Raw genomic sequence first — 10,552 nt, 5'->3', positions numbered from 1 at the left:
AATGCTAGAATCTATTATTAAGGAGGTTATAGCAGGTAACTTAGAAAATCTCAATGCAATCAGGCAGAGTCAACACGGCTTTGTGAAAGAGGATTCGTGTTTGACTAATTTATTAGAGTTCTTTGAGGAAGTAACAAGCAACGTGGATAAAGGTGATCCTGTGGATGTGGTGTATTTGGATTTCCAGAAGGCTTTTGACAAGGTGCCACATCAAAGGCTACTACACAAAATAACAGCTTATGGTGTAGGGGGTAACATATTAGCATGGATAAAGGATTTGTTAGCTAACAGGAAACAGAGAGTAGGCATAAATGGGTCATTTTCAGGTTGGCAAGATGTAACGAGTGGAGTGCCACAGGGATCAGTGCTTGGGCCTCAACTATTTACAATCTATATCAATGACTTGGATGAAGGGACCCAATGTATGGTTGCTAAATTTGCTGATGACACAAAGGTAAGTAGGAAAGTAAATTATGAAGAGGACATAAGGAGTCTGCAAAGGGATATAGATAAAGTGAGTAGGCAAAAATTTGGCAGATGAAGTATAATGAGGGGAAAGTGTGAACTTGTTCATTTTGGCAGGAGGAATAGAAAAGCAGTATATTATTTAAATGCAGAGAGATTGCATAACTCTGAGGTACAGAGGGATCTGGGTGTCCTAGTACATGAATCACAAAAAGTTAGTATGCAGGTACAGCAAGTGATTAGGAAGGCAAATGGAATGTTGACATTTATTGCAAGGGGAATGGAATATAAAAGTAGAGATGTTTTACTACAGTTGTACAGGACATTGGTGAGACCACATCTAGAATACTGTGTGCAGTTTTGGTCTCCTTATTTAAGAAAGGACATAATTGCTTTGGAGGCGGTTCAGAAAAGGTTCACTCGACTGATTCCTGGGATGAGGGGGTTATCTTATGAGGAAAGGTTGGACAAGTTGGGCCTGTATACATTGGAGTTTAGAAGAATGAGAGGTGATTGTATTGAAACATATAAGATCCTGAGTGGACTAGAAGGGGTAGATGCTGAGGGGATGTTTCCCCTTGTGGGAGAGACTAGAACTAGGGACCACAGTTTAAAAATAAGGAGTCTCCCATTTAAGACGGAAATTAGGAGAAATTTTTTCTCTCAGAGGGTCGTGAGTCTGTGGAACTCCCTTCCCCAGAGAGCGGTGGAGGAAGGGTCATTGAATATTTTTAAGGCTGAGTTAGATAGATTCCTGATTAACAAGGAAGTTAAAGGTAGGTAGATGGGAAAGTAGGGTTGAGGTCACAATCAGATCAGCCATGATCTTATCAAATGGCAGAGCAGGCTCGAGGAGCCGAATGGCTGACTCCTGCTCTTAATCCATTTGTTCGTATGACAGTACCATGCAAATTGTCACCGTGCCTCCCAGTGTGACACTGAATATAGAGCATGCAGATGGCTCTTGGTGAAAACATTACGTTTTCTGATAATTGGAAGGTTTCCTTGAAAGTTGGAATATGTGCCATCCATGAATATGGGCAGCCTTATAATTCTGTGAAGGGCCAAATGGTTCCCAAGTTATCATGTGTCCAAAGGCAAGGTACATTTAGTTACAGTGACAGTGTCTGTTGCAGCCACATCATAACATTACACTTACCTTGACGAACTTCATCCTGGGTTAAAAAAAATTCTCATCACGTGAAATGGCATTCACTCGCTCGGTCACCTCCCATCCGGCAGCCAGAACAGGAGACTTCTAAAAAGTACCCCTTGAACCCAAAAATGGCAACTGTCCTTTGCTGCACCTCCCTCAGCATCAGTTCCAAGACTCTCTACATAGAGGTGCAGTCCTACAGATTTGACAGTCACTTTCAACATGCGACTGGACTGGGTGAAGCATCACCTGATGTCCACACAAACATACTTCCAACAGAAGTCAGTGGATCAACTTTATCCATGCCCGCTGGCTGGTTTTCTCCTACCTAATAAAGGGGCACTCAAGTTAATTGTGCCTTTGCATTGGCTGATATCAGGTCAGCAGAGGTAGAAATTGAACCTCAAACCTTCTTGGTCTGTATAGCTCAATTACTCACTGGATAAACGCACAGCCATTGGGTGAGCTTGCATCCTACTTCCACCTCCAAAATAGATTAAATGCTATACAGAAATTGTTACTGATATACATGTATAAGTTCATAGTATACTTAAAGTAAAAAGAAACATTTGATTGGATTTCTTTTCCATTTCTCCCATTGTGCAGCATATCATCAGCATTGGTGACGCTACATTAAAGTTTATTTCACTCATTTTCTTAAGATCTGAAATATAATTTGATAGAAAATTACTTTGGTAATAAAGAAATAATCCAGGACCATTTTAGTTAACTGTGTTTTAGAAGAGAGTTTAGACATTACCTTTTGGGTTTCAAAATTCAGGACAATATTTTATTATAAATATATACTGCAATTTACTTTGATCCACACAAGTGACCTTTTAAAGCAGCCTAAGGTAATAAGAACATAAGAAATAGCAGCAGGAGTAGGCCATACGACCCCTCGAGCCTGCTCCGCCACTCAATAAGATCTTCTAACTCAACTCCATTTTCCCGCCCTATCCCTTGATTCCCTTAGTGTCCAAAAATCTAGCAATCTCAGTCTTGAATATACTCTACGACTGAGCATCCAGAGCCCCCTGGGGTAGAGAATTCCAAAGATTCACAACCCTGAGTGAAGAAATTTTTCCTCATCTCGGTCCTAAATGGTCGACCCTTTATCTTGAGACTTTAACCCCAGTTCTACACTCTCCAGCCAGGGGAAACAGCCTTTCAGCATCTACCGTCAAGCCCTCCAAGAACTTTATACATTTCAATGAGATCACCTCTCATTCTTCTAAACTCCAGAGAACGTAGGCCCATTATACTCAATATCTCTGCACAGGACAACCTCTCATCCCAGGAATCAATCTAGTGAACCTTCGTTGCACCCCCTCTAAGGCAAGTATATTCTTCCTTAGGTAAGGAGACCAAAACTGTACACAGTACTCCAGGTGTGGTCTCACCAGAGCCCTATATAATTGCAGCAAGACCCAACCTACTCCAACCCTTTCGCAATAAAGGCCAACATACCATCTGCCTTCCTAATTGCTTGCTGTACCTGCATGTTAACTTTTTGGAGAGTGGGCAAGTTTGCCAAAGAATAGAGTGCTTTTCCATTTTTAGCACCAAGTCTTAGTATTGAGTATTCCTGCAGAAGATACATCATCTCAGGATCGGCCTTCCTGTACTCTGACCAGTATTGTGCTTTATTCTGCTAATTCAGAAGACTGACTCGTACAGAATTCCATTTCCCACGCCAGCCATTTGTATGATCTTGGTCAATAAATTTCCATATTACGTAAAGTATTGTGCTGTGGACTTAATACTCATTAGCAAATTAGGGTGAGACTGTTCTAAATTCATTTCATTCAGGACCCTGTCAGCTAATAGGGTCAAAATCTTTGTCTATCAGTCTGGGCTGAATTTGAACCCTAGTCGTGAAAGGAAAGTGCTCTAAACCACTACTTGTTATTAGTTACCACCGAACAGCCTTTATTACTTATATTACTGAAGAAAAACTTACGAGTTTCATTGTGAGGGCTTTGTTAAACACAAACAAAACTACCATTTTCTCAATAAATGTTCCGGTCGCTTATTTTCTCAACATGTTTTTATTCAGCATCTTAACATAAGATTATGTACAAAGTTGAACAACCCTCATTCATATCTTCTTAAGAACTGTGTAATAAACTTTTGGGATTCTATGAGCAAAAGGAAACACAAATAAAAATTGGGTGGCTTAACTGTTTAGGCCAAATGATTAAAAAGGATTTTTCAACAATTATTTTAAATTAAAAAACTGCTTTTACAACTTTGTATCCTTTGGTACTTGGGGTAAACTAGACTCTTCAGCTTGTTTATGCAAATGATTACAATTCTTGTAATAGCACGGTCTTAATGGCAAAGAACTGCATTGATATAGTCTGCACACTGCTAATGAGAAGGCGGCTTCTTCCCCATTTCTGTACCACATCTATCAAATCCAGCCTGATTGAATTCACCCGTGTAGGAGTCAAAAAACGTTCCCCATATTTTATCAAGCACAGCGTTCTAAAATCCATTTACAGCTATCGATATCCGTTCTCTCAAAAATTCGCAACACTGTTTCTTTCCAACAGATAAACACAGTGTGGAATTTGTGGCCTTAAACTCCTAATGCATATGAAGTACATACAAATAATTAGATTTTTGTTTTATTTTTAAGTTGCAACTACTATGACAATTATACTACAGCAAATGAAAAGGCAGTGAATGATTGCAATTAAATTGTGAGGTATTCACTTAAAAGAAACCCTCTCCTGAAATTAAACTAGATCGATTGATATCTACAATGAACAAGACCAAACAAATCTGAATTGTTTCCTGCCACTGTCTTCTACAAGTAATCTCTACGTAACCCCTTCACTGACTGACTTCACTGAAAAGCTTAGCGTGGCAGTACAGCCTGCCTGCCCTACGGTTTGTCTTGAAGTATTTGTTGAACAGCACAGCTTTTGTGTGTCTATTACAAACTAACCATGTTCATTTCACAAAGGAGAAAAAGATACCCGTGCAAAGTTAATTGTAAGTTTTCAATGTCCTGTGAGCATTTTGCTCCAATACACAAATAGGTTTAAATGTTAAGGGTTAAACCAACAGGGAACAGCATGACGAACAGTGATCCTTGTACAGTCACACTGTTTTTCACAACGGCGTTTTTACGCAATGCAAAGGCAGTACTATGGTATAGTTACTGCTGTTGTACTACATTTTTAAAACAGCCAGTGAGTGTATAACCACGTTATACATGGTGCAGTATTTGTGCTTTTTTTCTTAAAAGTTCCTGAACAGGAAACTAGAGAATTTTGTCTGGCCAAATAATAAAAGGAGCACAAAGCAGATGTATGACAAGATAATTTGCTGCTTTTAACTTACAATTTCAGTATGACACATGGGAATGTATGTTTTAGAACATATCTTTATATGCAAGAAACCTTTACACAGCATTCTTAAATCCATTTTTCCCTACAATTTGAAAAAAAAAGCATTTCCAAAATGGTCTTTATTTATGTAATGAAAAATATGAATTTATAAAGCCAAGGTACTCAAGTCACAAACTTCTATTTAAAAAAATCTCAGTTGACATTTTGTTGCCATTTATGCTAAATATACGGAATTGGTTGTATAATAGTATATACTGAAAATAAGAACTTCCAGCTGGGCATCAACGTGTCATACAAACCATATGAAAGAAAGTTGTTTGATTTTTTTTCTTTTTTTATATAAAATCAGTGATTACAGCCAACAAGAAACAATAAAGAAATTATACAGATGATCGGGATTCTGATACGGTGACCAGCAGTTAGGCTCTCAACCACCCTCCTGTCTGTTCCTGATAAACTTCAACCACATCTTCGTCCTCCATGCCAAGCTGTGGAAGCACAAAACAAAAAAGTTACTTTTTGTACCTTTTAGAAACAAAGAGTTTTCCATAAAAGACACAGCACTAAAATTCCTACTTTCTCAATTTCCATTTTCTTCTGTTCCAACTGAATGTGAAAATTGGTGTAGATAAACTTTCTGCTGCTCATGACTGCAGAGTTCTAAGACTCCTTGGTTGAATACAACTGATATTTCTCTGGGATCCTTGAAAATATATTGGATATTTCTTGTGTCTCTTTACTCACAGCTGCTGATATTTTGTCCACATTTTTTCTGTATAATCCCATGTAATAATATCAGTAATAAAACAAACTTGAATGAGATGGAAGCAGTCATTGTATCAATTAAAATATGCAATTAAAACGAAGATTAACAGATTAAAAATTTTAATCGGAAGATTAATCACAATTAATTTTTTTTAATCATTTGACAGCCCTAAGTTGTCTAGACATTTACCATATCTTTCCCAGTTGTGTTCTTTTAAAATCTACAAAGCTAACTGAAAGCTTATAATTTAAGCCCCATCCACAAATCCAGACATTTGGATTCTTTTTCTGAGGTCCAGAAATCTTGCTCTGTAGAGATGATTTATTATGATGCTGTTGCACTTGAAACACGACTGAGGAATCCGTGACTTGCTGTTGCAAGAGGCATTTACCCTGTACCTCTCTTTGTGACAATCCACTTGGAGGACTGCAAGACAAATACCCAAAAGCTGAAAGCTTGAAGAAGCCTTTAGAACCAAGACCATCAAGCTACAGTCCACGTTGGAATTAAAGATCAATGGGCTGGACTTGCAAGTCTAGTAGAGGCTTTGAAAGGAATTGTGTGTGTGGTGGGGCGGGGCGGGGGGGTGGTTCTTCGCATCCTCAGACTCTGGATTTTACAAATAATTCTCCACAGGAAAGGCTGTCGGATACTATGATTCATGGAGAAGTCTGAAGCCCCAAGAATAGTAGGGAGAAAGAGTAGTATATGCTGCCAGCTCCTGAACCAAGACTTTCACTCTCTTGCTATAAAGGCCAGCCATGATTTATAAGATGCTGGGGAGTGCACCCAAACACCAGTTTGAAGTTGGGGGCTAGAAATCTCCAGATCCTGCATCAGAAAGCTTGGTGACATCTGGTGCTGTGTATCTCAATGATGGCAGTGCTGAAGGTTTACTTGATGCAGAATGTTTAGTAGATACCAAGCACCGTGTTGATATTAAATAAAAATCAGTATATTTATGTACTTAAAAGCTGCAAGAAGAAAAGTGCCTGAAAGTGGTACATGAAGGTGTCTATTTGTACTCCCAATTCAGAACAGATCTAGCAGCTCAAAACTGGGCATCCATGAGGGCCATCATCAGCAGCAGAATTGTATTCCAGCTCAATCTGTCACCTCATGGCCCGGCATATTCCTCACTCTACCATTACCAACAAGCCAGGGGATCAACCCTGGTTCAATGAGGAGTGTAGAAGAGTATGCCAGGAGCAGCACCAGGCGTACCTCAAAATGAGGTACCAGCCTGGTGAAGCTACCACATAGGACTACATGTATGCTAAACAGCGGAGGCAACATGCTATAGACAGAACTAAGCGATTCCACAACCAACGGATCAGATCAAGGCTCTGCAATCCTGCCACATCCAGTCTGAATGGTGGTGGACAATTAAACAACTACTAGGAGAAGGAGGCTCTGTAAACATCTCCATCCTCAACGATGGCGGAGTCCAGCGTTTGCAACCATCTTCAGCCAGAAGTGCCGAGTGGATGATCCATCTCGGCCTCCTCCCGATATCCCCACCATCACAGAAGCCTGTCTTCAGCCAATTTGATCCACTCCACGTGATATCAATAAATGGCTGAGTGCACCGGATACAGCAAAGGCTATGGGCCCCGACAACATCCCGGCTGTAGTGCTGAAGACTTCTGCTCCAGAACTAGCCGCGCCTCTAGCCAAACTGTTCCAGTACAGCTATAGCACTGGCATCTACCCGACAATGTGGAAAATTGCCCAGGTATGTCCTGTCCATAAAAAGCAGGACAAATCCAATCTGGCCAATTATCGCCCCATCTGTCTACTCTCAATCATCAGCAAAGTGAAGGAAGGTGTCGTCAACAGTGCTATCAAGCGGCACTTACTCACCAATAACCTGCTCACCGATGCTCAGTTTGGGTTCCGCCAGGACCACTCGGCTCCAGACCTCATTACAGGCTCGGTGCAAACATGGACAAAAGAGTTGAATTCCAGAGGTGAGGTGAGAGTGACTGCCCTTAACATCAAGGCAGCATTTGACCGAGTGTGGTACCAAGGAGCCCTATTAAAATTTAAGTCAACGGAAATCAGGGGGAAAACTCTCCAGTGGCTGGAGTCATACCTAGCACAAAGGAAGATGGTAGTGGTTGTTGGAGGCCAATCATCTCAGCCCCAGGGCAGTGCTGCAGGAGTTCCTCAGGGCAGTGTCCCAGGCCCAACCATCTTCAGCTGTTTCATCAATGACCTTCCCTTCATCATAAGGTCAGAAATGGGGATGTTCGCTGATGATTGCACAGTATTCAGTTCCATTCGCAACCCCTCAAATAATGAAGCAGTCCGTGCCCGCATGCAGCAAGACCTGGACAACATCCAGGCTTGGGCTGATAAGTGGCAAGTAACATTTGCACCAGACAAGTGCCAGGCAATGACCATCTCCAACAAGGGAGAGTCTAACCACCTCCCCTTGACATTCAACAGCATTACCATCGCCGAATCTCCCACCATCAACATCCTGGGGGTCACCATTGACCAGAAACTTAACTGGACCAGCCATATAAATACTGTGGCTACAATAACAGGACAGAGGCTGGGTATTCTGCGGCGAGTAATTCACCTCCTGACTCCCCAAAGCCTTTCCACCATCTACAAGGCACAAGTCAGGAGTGTGATGGAATACTTTCCACTTGCCTGGATGATTGCAGCTCCAACAACACCATCCAGGACAAAGCTGCCCGCTTGAATGGCACCCCATCCACCACCCTAAACATTCACTCCCTTCACCACCGGCGTACTGTGGCTGCAATGTGTACTCTCCGCAGGATGCACTGCAGCAACTCGCCAAGGCTTCTTCGACAGCACCTCCCAAACCCGTGACCTCTTCCACCTAGAAGGACAAGGGCAGCAGGCACATGGGAACAACACCACCTGCACATTCCCCTCCAAGTCACACACCATCCCGACTTGGAAATATATTGCCGTTCCTTCATCGTCGCGGAGTCAAAATCCTGGAACTCCCTTCTTAACAGCACTGTGGGAGAACCTTCACCACACGGACTGCAGCGGTTCAAGAAGACGGCTCACCACCACCCTCTCAAGGGCAATTAGGGATGGGCAATAAATGCCGGCCTCGCCAGCGAGGCCCACATCCCATGAGCGAATAAAAAAAACCTCCCATGTCACATTTAGTCACTCCCCATACCTACTGGCACCAAGGAAGCAGAAGAAGAGAATGATTAACAAGCTGGGATGGTGATGTGGTTGTGGAACATTGATTTGCTATGGTTGGTTGGTGCAAACACTCCAATCTCGAACAAGTGCCTTTCTCTTCAATTGGCCTCGTGGATAAAGAACAAACACACTTCATACGAATTGGTTATGCTTCAAACAATGGCAACGAAGGCATTAAGAGTAGCTGTCTACCACCAAAGGCTGCAGGACATTCCGAAGGGGGAGGGTGAATAGCCAGAGGTCGTGGTCCATATCGGTAGCAACGACATCGGTAAAAAAAGGGATGAGGTCCTGCAAGCAGAATATAGGGAGTTAGGAAATAAACTAAAAAGCAGGATCTCTAAGGTAGTAATCTCAGGATTACTCCCAGTGCCACGTGCTAGCGAGAGCAGAAATAGGAGAATAGACCAGATGAATGCGTGGCTTGAGAGATGGTGTAGGAGGGAGGGGTTTGAATTCCTGAGGCATTGGGACCAATTCTGGGAAAGGCGGGACCTGAACAAGCTGGACGGGTTGCACCCAAGCAGAACCGAGACCAATATCCTCGCGGGGGCATTTGCTAGTTCTGTTGGGAAGTGTTTAAACTAGTATGGCAGGGGGATGGGAACCAAAGGGCAGGTACAGATAGGACAAATTCAGACCAGGAAATGGGAAGTAGAAAAGCAGCTAGTGACATAGTTAGCGACTCAGAAAGGCAAAAGAAGCAAAGGTTAAATAGTGTTCAGCACAGGAATTTGATGGGGTTAAAGGGTATACTTCAATGCAAGGAGTATTACAAACAAAGCGGATGAGCTAAGGGCACAGATAGACACATGGCAGCATGATATCATTGTTATAACGGAAACCTGGCTTAAAGAGGGGGATAATTGGCAGCTCAATTTCCCTGGATATAGAATTTTCAGACAGGATAGAGTGGGTGATAAAAAAGGAAGGGGGGTATCATTATTGGTTAAAGATCAATTACAGTTGTGGGAAGGGAAGATATGCTAAATGGATCATCAATTGAGGCCATATGGGTTGAGCTAAGAAATAAAAAAGGGGCAGTCACACTACTAGGAATGTACTATAGACCCCCGAATAGCAAAAGGGAGATAGAAGAACAAATATGTAGGCAAATTTCTGAGTGCAAAAATAAGAAGGCAATAATAGTAGGGGACTTCAACTACCCTAACATCAACTGGGATTCAAACTGTGTGAGGGGCACAGAGGGTGCAAAATTCTTGATTGGTGTCCAGGAGAACTTTTTTAGCCAGTACGTGACAAGCCCAACAAGAGGGAATGCAATTCTAGATTTAGTCCTGGGAAATTAAGATGGGCAAGTGGGTGAAGTGACAGTGGGTGACCATATTGGGGATAGTGACCACAATTCATTTAGTTTTAGCATTATTATGGAAAAGGGCAGAGTTAAATCAGGAGTAAACGTTTTAAATTGGGGGAAGGCAAATTTTACAGAACTAAGGGGTGATTTGGCAGAAGTGGACCGGACAACTGCTGGAGGAGAAATCAGTGGCAAGCCAGTGGGAGGCCTAAAAAGTTCAATGCAGATATGTCCCCTCAAAGAAAAAGGGTGGCACTGCCAAATTTAGAGCCCCCTGGTTGTCT

General features: G+C 42.1%; 1 protein-coding gene across 1 annotated transcript in view; it reads right to left on the bottom strand.

The window, feature by feature from the left end:
* Window positions 1-3,653: 3,653 nt before the first annotated feature.
* sumo1 (small ubiquitin like modifier 1) overlaps window positions 3,654-10,552 on the bottom strand; it is a 35,158-nt gene continuing 28,259 nt past the window's right edge. The window contains exon 5 of the mRNA XM_067969044.1: window positions 3,654-5,471. Coding sequence (XP_067825145.1) covers window positions 5,403-5,471 — 69 coding nt within the window. The 3' untranslated portion in view covers window positions 3,654-5,402. The remainder of the gene's footprint in view (window positions 5,472-10,552) is intronic.

Source organism: Heptranchias perlo, chromosome 30 (genome assembly GCF_035084215.1).
Source record: "Heptranchias perlo isolate sHepPer1 chromosome 30, sHepPer1.hap1, whole genome shotgun sequence".
In the NCBI taxonomy this organism is placed as follows: Eukaryota; Metazoa; Chordata; class Chondrichthyes; order Hexanchiformes; family Hexanchidae; genus Heptranchias; species Heptranchias perlo.
This window is presented reverse-complemented; position numbering and strand designations above follow the sequence as displayed.